Consider the following 21,579-nt stretch of genomic DNA (forward strand, 5'->3'; position numbering starts at 1 on the left):
GTGGGAGTGGGGAATAGAAAACAGAACAAATAAAAGAAGTCACTCACATTGTCATATCAGAAGAAATTTAAGTAGAATGATAGTGCCATTTTTATTTAATACTTATAGCCACATGTTAAGGCTTCACTTAGCCTTAAATTCCAGAACAATTCCTAATAGCTTAAAAGTAGCACTGAAGAATAATTTTTAGCAGCTCATTAACTTGCTACTATTTTGTAAAAACAAAAAAACCTTGGAAAGTCTTATATAATGAACTCATTTAGGCAAAAAGATATATGCATTAAAAAATTCTGCAAGAACATGTGGTTTTCTGTGAGAACTGGGGAGCCTGATGCAGAAAGATGGGAACTTTTCTTTACTTTATATGCTTTTGCACTGTTTAAATTTTATTTTATTTTACAATTAACATGTATATTTTATAATAAAATGCATTAAGAGAAAATGTATAATATGTAAGTATTTTTGAAAGTCAGGCAGAAATTTAGAAATTATAATCTCCTGAGAAGATAATACTGTTTAATATTGTACTTCCTATTTATTCTCCTTACTAAAATATGAAAGTAGACAGTGAAACAGACTAGGACATAATAAAATGAGACATACATCAGCGTGTCCAAAGCAAGAAAAAAATACTCTTATACTTACGAAAAATTTCCAAAAGCTGAAATCGCAAAGATCTATCTACTGATTATCAATGGTCTTTATTATCACTGAATATGTTCAAATTTAGGGTTTGAGGTTTTCCAAAAAAGAGAACTATTATATATTTAGTAGAACCAGGTACATGACAGACTTAAAGACAAACAAACAAAACCTAGTTGCTCATAAGGAATCCTTTATATAATTTAAAAAATGATCTCACTAGAGACATATGTACAGGAATATTATAGGATTTTATTATAGGTGAATTGGCCATAAAATTATAAACTGTCATTTTTAACCCTCAGTTACTTTTTTTTTTTTACTGTTGATAGATTTAAGTACAAAACATCTTTAAAAAGTATGGTTCTTGAATGATGGCATATACACCAGGTTAGTAACAACTAACCTTCTAAAAAATATGTCTGTGGAAAAGCTTCCAAATGAATGCAATTTCAATATCACTTTTAACAGATTTAAGTTATATCTATTCTGCCACTAGTAACAGCATTCTTTGATGGTAGCTCACTATAAGATACTGTATTGGAAATACGTAAATTAAGCAACTGCTTCTTATGATACGCATCATTTTCCTGGTTGGTGTGTTCATCCAGAGATTTCCTTATACATTTCTTTAGTTCATCAATTCCTTCTCCAGTAACTGCAGAGATGGGGATGATGTGTTGGAACTCCACGGTCCTCTCTGGAATCATATTTTTTTCAAATAAATGCAAAAAATCTGAAACAAAGAACATAAAACTAGGCTGATTTTCACTGTCTTTGAAAGTAAGTCAAAACTATGCTAGAGGTTTGACTTGTGAACCAGTGAACCGAAAACTAAGCATTTTAAATTTCTTTTTTCCTTCTCTTTCTAATAATGTCTCAGAAGCTTTGGTTTTTACTAGTGACAGTGGTAAGGTTCTTGGCACATGACAGGTACTTAATAAATATCTGTTGCATGAATATATTTTAAACAAAATTAAGTGTAAGTAAAAGATGAATCACAGAAGATGATTTACTTACAGAAGCAATAAATTTTGTTTTGGGGCAGCTCAATAAAGTAAGACAACATAGATTTTCTGAAAGAACTTTCCTATAACATAACATCATTTGTGATTTGGACTATTCTAGCTTGCTTCAGTACACAGGAGGCCTTTAATTGTCCTAATGGCTTATCATCACTGATGCTATGAGCCATACTAAAATTGAAAAGAATTCAAGGAGTTCAATTCATCATTTTAGATGAATCCAATCTATCACCCCACAGGGGCTGACAGCCATTATATAACTTTTCCTTTTTCCCTGCCACCAAGGCAACAGAAGTAGGGATGCTATACTGATGGGATGGATCAACACTGACATGAACTGGAAAGGCTGCCTAAAAGAGGTTAGCCAAACCAACACAGACCTTGGATTCTGAGATTCATTTACCCCCAAGGAAGTCTGAGAGGCTAACTAGGGAATTATCACTGAGGGGACTACATTGTTTTATGATGGTCCAAAATAGCCACAAGCTCCTGAATTACCCTCCCTTCTGGTAATTCCTCTGAAAATTTGCTTTTCTGCAAGACCAGCCAGCAAATAGATCTAATGACCTCATAAAGCAAATGACATTAAGGAATAAAGGTTCATTTATAAATATTCCAGAGAATATTTATATCCCAAAGTAACTTATTAACTCAAGGACAGCCCAATATGTAAATTATACGGGGTGTGGGGTAGATTTTGAGAGGGGAGAGGGGATCTTCTGGTGCTGCCTGATAGTCCTAGTACATTATAATTTAGTTTCCCCAGTTTTTATCACAAGGATAAAAAGAGAGATTAGGTCTATTTAGAAACATGTTAACTACTTACCTTCCACCCTACTTTCCTCATTTGTGCAAAAGGTCCTCTACTAGACTCAGAAAAATGAAAGCATCATCACTGTAGGATAGAGAGTGTTCTGCAAAGGTCAATACTCAAAACTATGAAGAATCCCTTTAAATTTCTTTACACATAATGGTCCATTTAGGAACAAATTTCAAACAAATCCTTTTGGAGTAACAGCATCTATTATTCTGTACCACACATACATAGTGACTCAAGTTCTTTTTAGAAGATTAGTACTCTTCAGAGATCTACAGACCTGGCACTGCAAAGATACATACCTCTTTTTAGAACTATTAGCTCTGTTTTAAAATTCATGATGTACTAGGGGAATGAAGTTCTAGAACTGGTGAAATATGTTAACAGACTTCACAGGTAGATGCTGAATTTATTCTCTTCTGATCCAAATCCCATTAACTCTTTAAGAGCCCACTTTAAGTTTTACTTCTTCATGAGGCCTGACATTTTCAGCTCAAATTAATCTTTCTTTCCTTCTGTCTCCTCTAACTTATTGTCCATATCACACATTCTGAAATGGGGTATTATTTTTTACAGTGTTATTTAGAAGTTTCATATGGTATGTGTTCTTTCTTCAAAGATACTTTTTTTTAAGAGTAGCAACTTTCAGTTTTCTTTTCCACTGATTATAGTACCTAGCACTCTCTGCAAATAGCAAGTATTCATTAAATTGGCACTAAATGAATGAATGGGTTTACCTTTAGGATTCTGGAGTTGGTTCATCAGTACATGGAATTTATCTTGGGCATGTGGCAAGTCCATTTTATTAACTGCCAGGAGTGCAGGTTTTGTCTGAAGTTCCTCTCTGTACAACTCCAACTCCTTTAAGTCAAAGAGAAAAACCAAATAATTTTATTAAAATATCTATATAAATGACCTATTTGGTAATGTCTTTCTTTACTTTATAGGCCTGGGTAATCTAGGGCCCATTCTCACCTCTGAAATGCAGTAAGTCCCAATAACCACAAAACTAATTAACAAAGGAAATGCAGAAAATGCTTACTAGTTAAGTCATGTGTTAATACATTTTAGCTCACATGACATCCTAGAGACAGTTGTGATTTTGTGCCTAGAGCCAAATACAGATATCTGGATGTCTAGTAAGCGCATAAATAAAATTCAGAACTAGATAGTGACAGCTTAATGCTATACCTGTATTATTCTTGGAAAAAGTTAAATATGCTTAGAAGTAAATGTTTGTGACTATGGATTATGCAGTGGTTTTGTATATTTGACACTAAAAGCATGAGCAAAAGAAAAAATAGACAAAGGGGACTTCACTAAAATTTAAAATTCTGTACTTCAAGAGACAACCTAAAGAAAGTGAAAAGACAACTGAAAGAATAGGAGAAAATATTTGCAAATCATATATCTGATAAGGGATTTGTATTTAAATTATAAAGATCTCCTACAACTTAACAATTAAAAGACAACCCATTTTAAAAATGGGCAAAGAATGTGAATAGATATTTCTCCAAAGACGTACAAATGGCAAATGAGCACATAAAAAGATGCTCAACATCATTAGTCACATTTCTCAACATCATTTCTCATTAAAGAAATGCAAATCACAACCACAATGAAATACCACTTCATCCCTACTAGGAAGGCTAAAATAAAAAGACAATAATGAGTGTTGACATTAATGTGGAAAAATTGGAACCTTCATACATTGCTAGTAAGATTGTAAAATGGTGTAATGCTGCAGTCACTCTGGAAAATAGTTTGGCAGTTCCCCAAAATGTTAAACATAGAATAATCATATTATCCAGCAATTCTACTCCTAGGTATATACAAGAGAAATGAAAACATATCCACACAAAAACCTGTACACAAATGTTCACAGCAGTGTTATCAATAACAGGCAAAAAATAGCAAATGAAATAGGATATAAAAGTCCTGAAGATAAACAACATCATATTGTGTTAGAGAGAAATCACTGGCTGGATATAGAATGTATGGGGCGTGGCCAGGGGTGGGGGGAGAGCGGAGAACAATAGAAATACAGTGCTTGGTAAGAACCCAACCTTGCCAGACCTCGTAAACCATGTTCATGTTAGACTTTAACCTAACAGCAATGGGAGCCCATTGAAGTGTTTTAAGCAGGGAACAAACATCTGCTTGGTTCTTTAACAAAGATCACTGTAGCTGTCATATAAAACATGGCCTGGAGAGAACTAAGACTGGAAGCAGGGAGACAAGCTGGAGGGACTTAGAACATTCTAGTAAGAGGGGTTGATGATTATAACAGTGTGGGTGAAGACAAGTAGCTACATTTCAGAGAAATTTAGGATATAAAACAGTCAGGGCTTGATACAGGTGGTAAGAAAGATAGAATCACTACCACCGAGGTTTCTGGCTTACATATTCAGTAAAGTTCTGGGGGAGGCTGGAGAATTAAAAAAAAAAAAAAAAAAAAGTTCAGTTCTATACATATTAAATTTGAGAAGTTAATGGGACATCCAATCAAAGATGTCCAATAGGCAGCTGATTTAAAACATAACCAAAATATCTGAGTATCAGAGAACCTAAAAAGTAGACTGAGAAATAGTCTAAGAAGTAGGAATAAAAGTTAAGCAAGATACAGTCTGAGAAGTATGTAACAGGGATTTGGAATCAAGGAAGGTTTTAATGATTACAACAGTTTGAGGAGCAGGTGAATATCGCAAAACTGGAGACAGCAAGTTTAGATAATTCTTTAATTAACATCAAAGCTTTAAAAAGTAGAGGCAGGGCTTCCCTGGTGGCACAGTGGTTGAGAGTCCGCCTGCCGATACAGGGGACACGGGTTCGTGCCCTGGTCCAGGAAGATCCCACATGCCGCGGAGCGGCTGGGCCCATGAGCCATGGCCGCTGAGCCTGCACGTCCGGAGCCTGTGCTCCCCAACGGGAGAGGCCACAACAGTGAGAGGCCCGCATACCGCAAAAAAAAATAAAATAAAATAAAAATAAAAAGTAGAGGCAGACTATATATTTATTTGAATTATAATACGTTATTCCATACAGTCCTATGTGCCTACATATTAGACCAGATATAAAACAGAAAACCTACTTTTGAAAGCAGTAGTATGGTTTCAAAGGCAGTTCTGTACTGAGTTTGGGAAGAAAGCTGAAATCCAGAAACATCAACCTAAAAAAAAAAAAAGGGAAAAAGATTGCTTTTAACATAAGAACAACAGCTATACAATTCTGTTTTGAAATGTTTTACTCGCTCAAGCTAAAAATAATTTCTCAACCTATACTCTACTGGTAATTTAGTAATTTGAAATGAGAGAAATTGATGTTTTAAGATAATTATAATTATTCTGATAAAACCACAATCATTAATGAGAAACTAGTACAGATTAAACAATTTATACCAATACAGACAATCTCATATATAACTCAACACCAGAAATGAAGTAGGAAATTGATCCTATATAATTTAGTAGTATATAGAAAATCTTAATGAATTAAACCCGACAAGTATGGCCAAACTTTCATCTGACATAGTAAACAATGCCACTTCCATCCCCATATTATAAATAAAGATTACTAACTGTATCTGACCCCTATCTAAATAGATTTAGTGGAATAATATATGCTGCTACTTTATCTTTAAATATTATTATAAAAAATTTCTAGGAAAACTAAATTCACTGGTTCTCACATTCATTTAAACATTACATTGATATGCATATGACTTACAACAAAAAGTAGTTGTTTAGTTCTTTCTATATGCTTGAGGAATTTGTGGCCCATTCCTTTGTTCATGTGTGCTCCTTCTATTAAACCAGGAAGATCAGCTACTGATATCTAACACAAAATTAAATGGTATGATAATAAAAAAAAATATGAAAACCACAAATACAATTACATCCAACAATTTTCATGTTATTTCAATTATAAACAGTTCTTAATTTGTGATTACCACTGCATCTCTATAAAGCCAAGATACCTTTATAACAAAATAAATGTATTAAGAATCAAAGTCCTTTGTTATCAGAAATTAGTCCCATTTTTTACTTTAACAATCTAAGAATTTTATGGCTTAGGTTAACCTTTACTAATCACATAAATTCTCTTTAGAATTCCATAAATTATATTGTTCACTATGAACTTTTCAAAGAATTTCAATTTTCTAAATTCTTAAAAGTATACAAGGATATTAATTCAGCAGACATTGACTTAGTATAGCTCTGTAGTTTTAAGTTTTTTATTCTATATGTAAATGGTTATTTGGTACCATTGTTTCTTTATTGTTCATATTCTACCAGAACTATTAACCACTCTTAAAAAGTAAGGGAAATAGTGTTACTATACTCCTTTTAGAGGTTGTAAGAGTTACTAACCATTATTCTACACTTGTGGTTTTCAAACCTCACTGCACATCATAATTATCTAAGAAACTTTTCTAAACTACAGATGCTCAAGCCCTATCCCCAAGGGGTTTGGTTTCAAATCACTGGGGCCCAGGCTTCATTTATCATTGTTGTTCTTAAGCTACCCAGATGATTCTGATGTACAGTAAGGGATGAGAAACACTGCTCTACACATACTGCCTGTGTGGTTAAAAATTTCAGTTTTAAAGAAAGCTGGAGGGCCTCCCTGGTGGCGCAGTGGTTGAGAGTCCGCCTGCCGATGCAGGGGATACGGGCTCGTGCCCCGGTCTGGGAGGATCCCATATGCCGCGGAGCGGCTGGGCCCGTGAGCCATGGCCGCTGGGCCTGCGCGTCCGGAGCCTGTGCTCCGCAACGGGAGAGGCCACAACAGTGAGAGGCCCGCATACCGCAAAAAGAAAAAAAAAAAAAAAAAAAAAAAAAGAAAGCTGGAGCTATGTGACAAAGCAATGTACATGTAGGTCTCATGTCTTGAAATTCTCTTCAGAGGTTTTCTACTGATTTCCCTTAAAAATTACCAATAATGTTGTCTTTTCCTCTAAATATTGTTCTCTAAATTCATATTATCCTGCACTTATAATTTTAATTATTTAACATTTTATATAATTGTCGAAATTTAAAAAATTTTTTACTGTTATACCACTATTATAAATATACATCTTCTATGTCTTTTAAATTATGTCAATGGATTATATGAAAGTATACTGATACATCATCACTTTAAGCCCATAGTTTACATTAGGGTTCACCCTTGGTTTTACACATTCCATGGGTTTTGACAAATGTATGACATGTACCTAGTATCATACAGAATAGTTTCACTGCCCTAAAAATCCTGTGTGCTGCCTATTAAACCTTTCTTTCCTCCTAATCCGTGGCAACCGTTGACCTTTCTGCTATTTCCATAGTATTGCCTTTTTCCAGAATGACATATAGTTGAAATCATACAGTATGTAGCCTTTACAGATTGGCTTCTTTCACTTAGTAATACGCATTGGAGGTTCCTTTGTGTCCTTTCATGGCTTGATGGCTCATTTCTTTTTAGTGTTGAATGACATTCCATTATTGAGATGTACACAGTTTATTTATCCATTCACCTACTGAAGGACATCCTGGTTGTTTCCAAGTTTTGGCAATTATGAACAAAGCTGCTGCAAACATCCGTGTGCGGGCCCTTGAGTGGACGTAAGTTTTCAGTTTATTTGGGTAAATACCAAGGGATGCACCTGCTGATCATACATTACATATTTGTAAAATTTTGTTACTTTCCTTTTTAATATGTTTTTATTCTAATTATTCAAAAGTTCTTCTGTAGCAAGGAAAAATACATTTTAATAGCTAGTTAAGACAAGGATCCCATTCAATTAAAAAAAAATTTTTTTAAACAGTAAGTTGGAGTAAAAGTACATCCATGAACTTTAGAAAATGTTTTTAGGAAATGAAAATCAATAATCAAATATGGCAGTAAAATATGGACTTGCAATGAGGACAAACTGATTAAGGCAATTAAGATACAATCAATGTTGTAACGACAAACTGGACCCAAACTTTAGAAGAACAAGGAATTATATTCTTATACAATATTTTTACTCTGATAGTGGTCAGCAGAATTGATTTGATCATGATTTCACTTATCAAAAACAAAATCCTGCTTTTTCCCCCTAACACCACAGAAACTGCCAAATATTATAAAATCTAAGCACTAAGGCAAGTACTTTCATTACTAACCAAGTGTCTTATTTTAAAAATACCCACCTGTTTGAAATCATTATACATAATTTTTCCGAGTTCAGGCTTTAATGTTGTAACTAAAAGAAAAACAATAATAAATTGAGGCTAGAATAAAGGCTTATACTCTCAAAATTGTCTTAGCGCCATGTATAAAATAAATAATATTTCGTTTCTATGAACAACCTAATTCAGATTATGTTCTCATCTGTTGAAATTAAAGGTATAATTATCTTTGCTATTTATGATATACTTGGAAAAGGACAAAATATAGATTTTTATAATCTTCGAAAGCACAGGTGTAATCTAATTAGTGGGCCTCAAAGTCCCTGTCTCAAACTTTAAGGAGCATGGTAAAGGTGCTGAGGGTGGGGGCAGAATTTAGGTTTCTATCCCTTGGGCTGTGGGTGAAATCTCTCTATGGTCCTTTCTCATTTAGTTATCCTCATGCTTCATCAATCCTGCCCTAGCCTCCTTCCTAGGACTTTTTGCTTTTCTTCTTTCCTTCTCAAGAATCCCCTGTATTGTAACAATAAATATTGGCCATGTGATTTATAGCAATTAGTACAAAATTAACTCTATTTTATCAATTTTAGAATGGTTTAATTTTATTTTCCATGTTAATGTCATTCTGTGCCATTTTCTTTAATGATGGCAAAGATCCTATCATATTCATTCACTACTCTTAAGCTTCCATTATATCTCATCCAGCTACTGCAATAGCCAGTTCTACTAACTGTTCTTTCCAGATCCATTTACATCCCACACCAATCCATTTTCTACATTACACGCCAACAGATCTTTTTTTGAAAAGCAAATCTAACCACTGTTTTCCCTTGGTAAAAAGCTATCAACTGCTCTTAAGCCACAGAGATCAAATACAGCCTATATGGCCTATATCACCGGTCTCCACCTGCATCTCTAGCCTCATCTTGATTCCCTCTTCCCCTTACTACATGTTGTCTAGACAAACAAATCTACTCCCTGCCACCACAGAGTCTTTGTGTACATGCTATTTCCTTTGACTGAAAGACTCTCACCTCCATTGTCTGTCACCAATTAACTCATATTTATTGTTCATATCTCAGCCCCACCATCACACTTCCCCAAAGAAATCTAAAGCAGTCACCTACACTCTTTCATAGAACCATATTATATTCTCTTATATTCATTAGTGAGATATGTGCCTTCCCCCACTTGTCTGTAAGTTCAATAAAAATCAAAACAAAAGAAGTATTCACTTCTGCTTACCAGTCTTTGTAACTCCAGAACTTACTGTATTGATAGTTCCTAGAAATAAATACTTGCTAAATGAATGAAAGAATTGATCTCTGCCTTTGTGGCATTTATCACAGTGTTTGATAAAGGGTAGGTGTTCATAAAATCATTAACTAAACTGAATAATGATTATACAATAGACAAATAAATGCAACAAAGTGTCTAATAAGCAGTACTAGGAACTTTGCTGAGAGCTATAAAGGTTTCAAAGATTAATGGGAAATACATGTACTCTGTCTGCCAAGAGTTTTCAAACTAAGGCTAACCCAGTTATCATTTTTTTCATATTCGAAGAAAGATTAGTCTTTAAAAATTTACCTCTACGTATTAAAAAAACAAAACAAATTATACTTACATGCATAATCTGCAATTGCAGGTTTTGCATGAGAAATCTTACTTAGCAAAGAGGATTTTCCAGCATTTGGGAATCTGAAACAAGAAAATAAATTTATACATTACAATAAATATCAGCATTATAAATACTTGCTTATCTCTGAATTCCTAACATTTCAAGAAGCAGACTTCTTGAATATTGCTGGGATTAAGAGTAGACTATAAATTTAAAATAATCTTGAAAAACTTGAGGAACAAAATATACTTATAGAAAAGGTAAAGATAAATTTATGGTGAACACTAAAGATGCTTCAGTATTGACAGTATATCAAATAATGTTAAGAAAAACAGCTTGTAAATCATAGAAAAATATAAAGAAACTAATAAAAATACCTGCAATTCACTATCTCTAGCCAAATACTGACAAAATATTTCTTATTTTGTGGATTTTTAAAAAAAAACATTTTATATGGACATTTCACTAGCAAAGTAATGAATCCTATTCAGCCATCACCTAGCTTAAACAAATATTAATACATTCTTAATAATTTTTCTAAAGTTGGTTTCTTTAAACAGAGACCCAAAAAAGGTCTGCATATTACATTTGGTTGATGTGCCTTTTAAATTTCTTTTGGTACAGGCTCCCTCTCCAGGTTGTTTCCCCTTTGCAATTTTATTTTTAAAGAAACTGGGCCATTTGTCCTGTAGTTTCTTTGCCATAGTCTGGACTTTTCTGCTGATGCCCATGACGTCATTTAACATGCTCCTATAAATTGGTAGATGTGAAGCCTTGATCAGATTCAGCTTTGATTCCTTTTTTTGCTGAAAGACTATTCACAGTTGGTCAGCCTCCTTTTAAACTGAATTATATAAGGTGAATGCATTTCAAGGGTGTAGTGTAATTTACTTAACTAATTTCTTATTGTTAGGCATTTAGGTGGTCTCAAATTTTTTACTGTTATAAATAACTCTGCAAAAAATACACATACAGCTAGAAAGACATACACCAATGTTAAGTCACCTTAACATCAAATGGTGCGATTAACATTCAACTCTTTTTTTCTTTCTGCAAATGAGCACTAATTTGTCAAGCTTTTTAAAAAAAACTTTAAACGCTGAAGTGAACCTTACATATACCTTTAATTTCTTTCTTGAGGTAAATTTCTAGATAAGGAAATACTAGATTAAACTATACCGCTGTTTTAAAGGCCTTGATTTCTTTTTTTTTTTTTTTTTTGGTGAAAGGCCTTGATTTTATTGCTAAATATCCCTCAAGAAAGGCCCACAATGGATGAAAGAAAGTACTAGGAATGGGGGCCACTTAAGAGATGATTTCCTAAATTTCATTCAGATATTTTCATTAAATTTATTCAACCAATGGGAATGTAAATTGGTGCAGCCACTATGGAAAACAGTATGGAGGTTCCACAAAAAATTGAAAATAGAACTACCATATGATCCAGCAATTACACTTCTGGATGTTTATCCAAAAAAAATAAAAACCAAAAACACTAACTCAAAAAGATATATGCACCTCATGTTCACTGCAGCATTATTTACAATAACCAAGATGTGAAAGCAATCTAAGTGTCCATCAATGGATGAATGGATACAGAAAATGTGTGTGTGTGTGTGTGTGTGTGTGTGTGTGTGTGTGTGTGTGTCAGTGGGGGGCGGGGGGGGTTACAAAATGGGCAAAGGCAGTGAAAAGGTAAAAAAAAAAATCCAGTTGTGGGGAATTCCCTGGCAGGCCAGTGGTTAGGACTTTGCACTTGCACTGCTGAGGGCTTGGGTTCGATCCCTGTTTGGGGAACTAAGATCCCGCAAGCCACATTGTGTGACCCCCCCACACAAAAAAATCTAGTTGTAAAAAAAATGTCATAGGGATATAATGTACAGCATGGTGATTATAGTTAATAATACAATATTGTATATTTGAGCGTTGCTAAGAGAGTAAATCTTAAAAGTTCTCATCACAAGAAAAAAATTTGTAACTATACATGGTGACAGATGTTAACTAGATTTATGGTGGTGATCATTCTGCAACATATACAAATGTCAAATCATTACACTGTACACCTGAAACTAATACAATGTTATATGTCAATTACATCTCAATTAAAAAAAATTATCCAACAAATATTTATTGAGCACTGACTTGGGTCAGGCAATATACTAGGCAGGAGAAATATAGCAATCAATAAGACAGACGTGATCCTTGTCTTCAGTTTTCATTCAAATCAAGATCTTTCAAAACTCTGCCAAATTTTCATTTGGAATAATGGTGTAATATTTTACAAATATTAATTTGGAATTCTATAAAAATGTATATGCTCTTAATGGAGATCTTTAAACAATTTTTCTCATTAAAATATTTCTGTAATACATTTAGAATAAAACTATGTGAGATTTCTTAATAACTCGTTTCCCCTGGAAATACAGTATTTTCTTATATCCTGTTACACTCAGGCTCTTGTAACTTTTTGAAAAGCAAACTGCAATCATTTTTGCCATGATTATCATTAGTTGGACTTGCTTATTTCTTTCTAATATCCTCATATTTTCATAACAATGACTAAACACAGAAAAATGCAAGCAACTATTTCCAAAGAGATCAAAATACAAGAAGAAAAAGGAAGCTACCAGGTGAAGAACAGACACCTGAGACTTTTATTGACAAGTACCTAATGAAAATTTTAGAGGCTGAAATCCAACCTATGCAAAGACCAGATTTGAAAACAGCAGTACAAGTGTATTAGTTTTATGATACCTTTCTTCTAATGTTCAGTTCATTCCTGAAACCGGCTAAAAGGACATCTGCTTATGCTGGTATTCACATTAGCAACTTTTTAAGAATAGTTACCTAATTTAAAAGCACTAGCATACATGTTAAACATTGTGCTCTAGAATCACGATGCTTGCTATTGACTAATATCAAGTCCACTTCTGAAAAGCTTAGTGTATCACTATATGTGGTCTCCAATAACTTGGCAATGATGATAATAGCAGCTACCATTCATTCATTGAGCATTCATAAATCCAAGGCATGTATTATGCTGCAAATGCAATATCTTACTCAGCAATAACATTTTAAGGTGAGAACTACTGCCATCCACTATTAAAGATGAGAAAAAAAAAAAAGGCTTAGAGAGACTGTATCCAAGACCATCCAGCCAGCCTCCAGAGGATTTGAGATTCTAACCCAAACAGTCTCACTTGAGTCTCCCATCGCCATCCCACTTTTATTCACTACTCAGCCTTGCTATGTTCTTCTTAGGCTGTAAAGGTGTCTCTATGGAACCTGAAACATATTTTCCTACAAAATGAGAAAAGGAATGGCTGGATTCTCAGTCTTATCCACAAAACCCTATTAAGTCCATAATGTTCCTGAAAATATATAGTATTACAGAACCTATGACTCATAACCCTCATAACTATGTTTCATTGAAAAGATTAAATGAGAATGGCAAGCTGAAATGCCAGGATCACACCTTTCTCTGTTACAATTTCAGCAGGAATGAGGCCTCTGTGAACTCTAAGCCACTGCTGGTAAGACCTAAACAGGCATGGAAAGAGGTGAGGGATTCAGAGTGAAGAGTGTGGTAAGGAAGCAGTGAGATGCAGGAAGAGGAAGATGAAAAGAGCTTAGAAAGAAGCTATGGGAAAGCAAGGCATGGAACTGGCAGCTGGAGTAGAGCGGCAGTTTCCCCTCCCTTTTCCTGAGGCCTTCCATCTGACTATTGTGTAATGCTATAGTGGGACTTGGGAGAGGAAGACAGAGAGGGAGAGGAGACATGCAAAGCTGAAGTTTTCCCTTCCTTTATCTACTTTCTCTCTTGCTATCTATCTCCCTCCATTTATGTGCCAGCACTGCAAACCCTACAGCTAAGTAGCATTGTTTGATGAAGGAATGAAGGCTGGTGGAAGAGGCCAACATTGGAAGGTCTGCAGCACTGAGAATGGAGAGCTCCTAAACAGAGAGTGAAGGATAGGGAAACGGTCATAGCAAGATCCAGCTTAGTGCTCAATAGTGTGTAAAGTTGATGGTTGAGATCATCTGTACCGGCCTTTAGCCATCTGATTAATGATACTTCAATACCTCTATTAAGACTTGTAAGAATATCTTGGTCATTTTTCCCCTACTTTTTATGTCCTTCTATACACTTTTTAAAATGTGGCTTGTTTGGATTTCTAATTTTATTCTTTAATACTTGGTAATATTCTTTTGTATTTGATTGATTTTTCTGTGTTTATTTATTTTCTAACATTTCCACTGCCCTATTCAATTGCTATGATCTTTGACAAATGAATAGTGACTATGAAACTCTATGTTGGCAATATTAGCAGCATATTCTTTTTTTTTTAAGCAGCATATTCTTTTTTTTTTTTTTTGTGGTACGTGGGCCTCTCACTGTTGTGGCCTCTCCCGTTGCGGAGCACAGGCTCGGGACGCGCAGGCTCAGCGGCCATGGCTCACGGACCCAGTCGCTCCGCGGCATGTGGGATCTTCCCGGACCGGGGCACGAACCCGTGTTCTCTGCATCGGCAGGCGGACTCTCAACCACTGCGCCACCAGGGAAGCCCTTAAGCAGCATATTCTTAAAGTACACAAACAATACACAAATTCCATAAACTAGAAATAATGCTGGCCCCAAATTACCATTTATATTTACTTCCTATTCATGAACTATCTCTCTGAAAGTATAAAAATAAAAATATGAATGATACTTACCCCACCAAGCCTATATCAGCAATAAGTTTTAGATCAAGGTGAATTACTCGTTTCTGGCCTTTCAATGGTAAGAAATTTGTAAGTAATTTACCACCAAGACCTCCTTCAGCTACCAAAATTCTGTCTTTCTCTTTATTGAGTTCTCCTTAAAAAGAGAGATAAAGATATTTAAAGCAAAGATTAGTAAGTGGAGCTAACCACTAATGACATTTTTCTTTCAGAAACAGGTGCCAGGAAATTCCAGTTTACAAATCTAAAGGGCTAAACGATAGCATCAAGTTTCGAGAAAACACTTTTGCAAGTGGTTGAAAAAATGCTAGTTATTTGTTTTAAAACCGAGTAAATACTCTTACATCTTTAAAATAATTTTAAATCTAGCAGCTAATTCTGAACTGTTATATAATGTTTTTAAAAGCTGTTTTATAAACTAGCAGCTAAAATACTTAACGTTTAAAAAAAATCCTGAAACTTAAGAGGTGCTATTCCCCACAGATCTCAGTTTTAGAAAATGTGCACATTTTTCACAACCTTAGAATCTACAATACACTTACCTATAATTTTACCATTTTCATCAGTTATTGAAATACCCAAAGGTACAGGAATTTCACAGTCTTTTCCTTTGGAGCCTTTCAGTGCACTAACTCTATAAAAAAATAAAGTTAAATTAATGTAAAGAAAATCTTCTAGATTAAATGGTTGATGTTTCAAGCAAATACAATGGTATACAAAGAAGACTAGCAACCAATTCTTATAATGCAGACGTTAAATGGCCAAATAATGGAGAAAAAATAAAATTATCCCTATTTATTTATTTGCATTTTAGACTACTGTATCTCAATAAAAATAATATTAAGTAAAGATTTAAGTTACCAAGCTAACTACCAAAAGTCATTTTAACTCATAATGAACTAAAATATTGTATGTTTGAAAGGAAGAGATCATTGCAACATGAATAAACTAGAAAAAAAAGGAAAATCCAGTGAATAACAAGGCTTTTTAAAAAATGACCTGAAATGAGAGTACTTTAATTATAAGAGGTTCATATGGCAATTCTTAAACTGTTCAAGAGAGGATAAAGTGGTACAAGCTTCTAACTAGTAATTCCACTTCTGGGAATTTATCCTAAAAAAAAAAATTGAACAACCATGTAAACTATTATACACACAAAGATGTGTACTGCATTGTGACAATAACAGTAAAAAAAAAATCAATAATTACCTAAATAGATGAATGACAAAATAATTTATGTTATTTCCAATACTATAAGACTATGCAGCCATGCTTAACAATTTTCTGGAATGGAAAAAAAAGTTAAAAGAGAAGGTTGCAAAATTTTGTGCTCTTGTTTTTGTATCCCCCAATTTTACAGACACATTTAATTACATTTGGGTAGAGACACACAAAAGTCTTAGAAAAGTCATGAAAAGGTTAATAGTGGTTATTTCCGGGTAGAACAAGTCTCGGAAGGGGAATAAGATTTTGCCAGATAATCAAGGCAGGAAAGTGTTGGCAAAGAGAAAGAAAAACAAACCAAAAAGACACTCATACACATCCCGGATTAGGAGGGAACAAGGTATTTGGTGAAATAATAGTTATTTCTAGTGTAAGTATAGCAGAAGTGGGGTGGAAGACACTGTAGTCCAGATCACGAAGAGCCTGATATGCTATGTTAGAGAGTTTGAATCTTATCTTAGATTGATGGGGAACATTGAAGGATTTTAAATATGCAAGTGACATTAATAAACTGGTGTTACAGAAAAAGCACTGTAGACATAATTGGAAAAAGAATGGATTGGAGGTGATGACTGAGATGGGAGAAGGAGACCAATTTGGAGAATACTGCAGTATTTCAGAAATGATGAAGGTCTGGCTTGTACCTATCTTTCTAGTCTCATCTTCCTCTACATTCTGTGTTTTCTGCATTCCAGCCACACTGACCTTCTTTTAGTGTTTTATACTGGTATTTGTCTTCTATCACTGGGCCTTTGTTCATGTTGTTATCTTTCCTGTAATGCTTTTTCCTCCCCTTCATCCAGTTGGCTCCTATTAATCCTTTAGATTTAAGCCTCTACACTCTAAAAATTCCAACACACAATCGCAGTAACTGTTCTATTTAAATCTTTCTTAACATTTAAACGTTATACACCATCTTTAGCATACCACTTATCTAAACACAGAATAAGGTTGGAATTACGGCAACCTTAATTTTCAAAATAAATTATAAAATGATGAAAAATTTTACTTTAGGATATAAACTGCAGTTATTTTCTACCTGTAACATCAAAATAATACAACAACATTCTGATCTTAAAACTTTGATTACTGAATTCTAATATAGGGCTCTCAAAATTTGCCCTGTAAAGACTATTCATAAACAAAAATGCTCAAAAGAAATTTAAGGGGTTTCTCCAAGGATTCCTGTACCAGCAGAGGATGCTGCTGGATATTTGGGGCAGGATAATTTGTTGTTGTTGTTGGGGGCATTCCTCACCCTGCGTTAGAGGGTGTTTAGCCTATATCCAGGCTCTATCCTTTGCTTACACTCATCCCCCAAGCAAGTGCCACATTCCACCCTCTACGATTGTGACAAATAAATATACCCAAACACTTCCTTGGGAAGGGGAAAGAAAAAAGGAACAGAAAGCCTAACTTTTATACCAACACCTCCTAAGGAACAACAGAATGACAGAGGCTTGAGGAACCATAGACTGCATTTTGATGGAAGCTTTAAGAATTTTTTCTTCGTTTTCTTTACAATGAAAGAAAAAATTCTTCTCATATTTTGAGGCCAACATAATACGGTCCACAGAAAATAGCAAACATTAACAAAAAATAAAGGGAAGATTTTGCTGTCACAGAGAGAAAATCAAAACAGAGGCAAAAGGAAAACATTCAAGAGATGTAACAGCAAACAGGCTCTAAATTTTAAGTACTGCCTACAAGATGCTGGCAGAACTATGGGTGGTAGTGGGGTGGAGTAGCCAGTTAAGATTCCAGAAAGTTTCCTAAAGACTGTCAAAGATAATTTTAGAAGAAAACAGTGGGGATTCAGATCACTTTCTGGTTCCACAAAGGAAGTATAAAAGAATATAAACAGACACTGGGAGAAGAAAAGGATAAAAAGTTTAAAAACGTCAAAACATTCCATAGTTCCTATCTTTTATATTTACTAGAGACAAAAATAGTAGATTTTTGCTCAGTTACAAATCCAGGATATTATTTACTTCAAATTACCAATTAAATTTTTATCTCAACTTTTTTTTCTTCTTCCGGAGGGAATTAATTTCATACAAAGCCATTCAGTTAAATACTTACCGACTGTTTGCTCCCTCTCCAGCCACAAACCGTTTCTGAGGATATTTATCTTTAAGTTGTTTTAAAGTCATTTTGTTATGGGCTACAACCCAGACGTCACCACCTCTTCCACCTTCTCCGCCTAAGCGAGGGTAGCCCATTCCACCACTTCCTCCCCTGGTGAAGAGTCTCAGGTTATCAATGAAGCCTCCATACTTAAAAAGAAAAGAGGACGTTTGTATACCACATGTGCTTACCAATTTTGAACTCCTTTCTAGTTCTTTGTTGCCACTAAAACTCCTAAAAAAAAAAAAAAAAAGGCTTTCCGTATGCCACACTTACTGTCTTTTCTTAGTTTACCTCCTGTCTGACCTCACTTTCCCATTAGATTAACTCTCTTAAGACCCTGTTTTTCACTATCAATTGTTGTCCTTCCAATCCTGAAGGTCTCTGACACTGGCCCACTTTTCAATCTAGACTTTCTCCCCTGGGTGATCTCAGTTTGTACCAGTAACTATCACCTAGGTGAGATATTCTCTATCCCAGTTAGTTGGACATCTCCACCAGATGTGAGCTTAATAGTCTAAAGCAACGGAGAACGAGACCAGTATTTAACTTATATTTGAAACCCCTCAAATATATAACTTGTTCTTAGGTATTGAAAGGATAATAGTCACCTAAATACATGTTATATAACAAAACCAAACTTTTCCCTAGGTAAATTCTGTTCCTCCGATGTTCTCACAAATAATGAAACGATAGTTTATCTACTCACTGAGACCACATATGGGGATCTTGGACTATACCTGCTTCTCTTCCCGAAGCCCTACTATCTTTCCTTTTTTGGCACAACTAACTACCCTAGTATCTTTATCATTACATTAGCTCCCAACTGGTCTTTCGACGTCTAGTCATTCCTTCCCCAAAACATCCTCTGTCTCACTGCCTGAGTGATATTTCTGACAATGGATCTGATCTCTCAACATGTTTCTCTCCCTTACTCAAAAACCATTCATGTTGTTTTGCTGTTTATGAAATAGAGTCTAAAATTCTCAGTGCCATATTCAAAGCTCTTAACCTACCCTTCCCATTTCACTTCCATTCCTTCAACCCCTCCTATATCCTCTTCCTCTCTTTGCTCTATGCTACACAATATACTGTCACTTCTCCATGGCATTCTGCTCATGCTTTTTCATCTACTTACAATGTCATTTGTTCTTTTCTATCATAAACCCACCTGAATGTCATATTTTCCGATGTCTTTCTTAATTCCTTTAACCAACACTTACCATTGATTTTCCCGGGCTCTCAGTAATTGGATTATATCTCTATTATTAGATCTCTAGAAATCATACACTGTATTTAGGGTTTATTTCTGTTTCCCATACTAAATCAAGAACTTCTTGCAGGTAAGATCCTATGCCTTAACCCCATGGCTATCAAAATTCCTCACAAAGTAATTTCTTAAATTCATAATCTTCACGTCTTTAATCATTTACAATAGTTTGAAGCATCGAAAACATCTGGGAACTTTTTTCAAAAATGCATACACTCCACTGACCATTCTGATACTCTGGAGGAGGGAATGAGAATAGGGTAAGCCAGCACATTTATCAAAAGCTCCTTTGCTGATTCTGATAAATCGGTCTAGACTTGAGATTGCAGTGGATAGTTACACAGCAAAGATTCAAAGCACAGCTTTTCATTTGAGTATGCAAATATAGTCATGAAACAGAGTATTGTAAGGATGGAAGGAATATACAAAACGTGAACTTAAGGGCTAGCCAGAGTATTTTTCTCTGGAGGCTGACGAACTTATGCTTTGGCTGGGTAGAGCTAGATCAGAAATGCATCACAGGTAAGTGAAGAGGTAGATTCCCCTTGCAAACAACAATGACTGGAAGTGACTGTTATGGCAGTAAAGTTACACAACTAGCATTTAATAACATATCCAGCAAAAAATGCAGTAGTTCATTCTTTTAGCTTACAGATTAGTTATCCTATATGCCCAAGTACTATCCTTCACAAGTCTCTCTTCTTCTGACCACCTATTTTCTGGAAAATAGAGAGTTGAATAAAGTAAAACTTTACTAACCATGGTATTACTAACCATGCCTTTCCTCCGACAAAAAGAAACCTCCTGTTTTTGAAGTTCCTTTCAATATGTGACACATTTTTTACTGCTCTAGATTTATCAGGTTCATAGATTTAGAACTCAAACTTAAAAGTAATATCTCAATCTCGTCCTTAGTAATAAGGTAATGACCAAACTTGATGACGGCAGGTTTCAAAAAACATTGCTAGTAAGGATCTTAAAGAGCTTTTTAAATTTGAAAAGCAACTGTAAATTTTTTGCAGAAACGATTCTAAAACCCGCACTGCACAAAAGCTGACCTAGTTTCTTGCAAGAAGGCAAGTCAGTTACCTATTTTCGTTTACTGATGAAAAGTTGTCTTTAGAAAGCTCTTAATAACAATGCACTCAATGAAAAAATATGTAAAAACAAGTTAGGGATATTATTACTTAAAAGGAGGAAAATACACTATTTGAGCCAAAAGAAAAAGTCAAACCTACACTTCACATACACCGGATTGCATGTATAAACAGCAGGCATTTACCCCAGCTCTTCATCCCACGTACGCACAATTCCCTTGAAAAATCTCAAACTCTGTTCCAAACAACCGTCCTAACCGTGCCCGGTAGACTAGACACGCCCTTCTCACCCCTTACAGGTCAAGCCCGACTCCCTGAGGGGCGAAAAGGAGAGGACTATGGTAGAAAAGAAGCAGGAAAGAGGCCCCCAGGAAGAAAACAGTGGGGAGGGATGGAGGCGAAGGAGAACCAGAGCCCTCAGGTGGGGCTAGAGGCACCAGGCGACGGACATCAGGCTGAGGGGCACCAATCAGAGACCTTTCTGAGCAACACCCGACTGCAGTTCACCATGTCCGCGATAGGCAAGCATTCACTCCCGCGGAAGCTGCTCGCACCGAAGTGCGGCGCGCTCTTCTAACGTCACCACCACCCGCCGCTGCTATTTTGTATCCGCACGCTGCCGCAGGAGAGCCTCAGCGGCCGTAAGGCGCGCGCGCTTACGGAAACGTGCGCATGCGTTTTGCTGTGCCCCACGGGGAGGGAGAAGGTGGTGTCTGTTGAGAAGCAAGCGGAGTGAAACGCTGAGGAAATGTCGAGCGGCAATGTGACAGGGGACAGTCGGGTGCGGAGTAGGTGCCTCAGGAATATTTTGAATAGGATGGCACTGGAGACTTTGCTGCCTTGGAGGAGTTTTTATGCTAATTAAGGAAACCACAAGAT

General features: G+C 35.4%; 1 protein-coding gene across 1 annotated transcript; it reads right to left on the reverse strand.

Annotated features, from left to right (window-relative positions):
* Nucleotides 1–56: 56 nt before the first annotated feature.
* GTPBP10 (GTP binding protein 10) lies at nt 57–21,296 on the reverse strand. Its single transcript, XM_081244773.1, has 10 exons — nt 21,178–21,296; nt 18,289–18,482; nt 15,525–15,616; nt 14,974–15,118; nt 10,264–10,337; nt 8,658–8,710; nt 6,211–6,318; nt 5,576–5,653; nt 3,222–3,345; nt 57–1,378 (listed from the first exon to the last, which is right to left on the reverse strand). The coding sequence occupies exons 1-10, from the start codon at nt 21,208–21,210 to the stop codon at nt 1,116–1,118; spliced, it is 1,164 nt and encodes a 387-aa protein (XP_081100899.1). The 5' UTR covers nt 21,211–21,296; the 3' UTR covers nt 57–1,115.
* Between the last annotated feature and the right edge of the window lie 283 nt (nt 21,297–21,579).

The sequence above is a fragment of the Mesoplodon bidens genome (assembly GCF_964165515.1).
Source record: "Mesoplodon bidens genome assembly, chromosome: 9".
Taxonomy (NCBI): Eukaryota; Metazoa; Chordata; class Mammalia; order Artiodactyla; family Ziphiidae; genus Mesoplodon; species Mesoplodon bidens.

Bases quoted from the DNA above. Each gene is read 5' to 3' on its own strand.
- GTPBP10 (XM_081244773.1), bottom strand. From the start codon at position 21,210: ATGGTGAACTGCAGTCGGGTGTTGCTCAGAAAG. The intron at 10,338-14,973 runs GTAAGTATCATT...TTCTTGTTTCAG, and splicing joins GCTGATATAGGCTTGGTGGG to ATTCCCAAATGCTGGAAAAT. The intron at 1,379-3,221 runs GTAAACCCATTC...TCTTTGTTTCAG, and splicing joins CCAACTCCAGAATCCTAAAG to ATTTTTTGCATTTATTTGAA.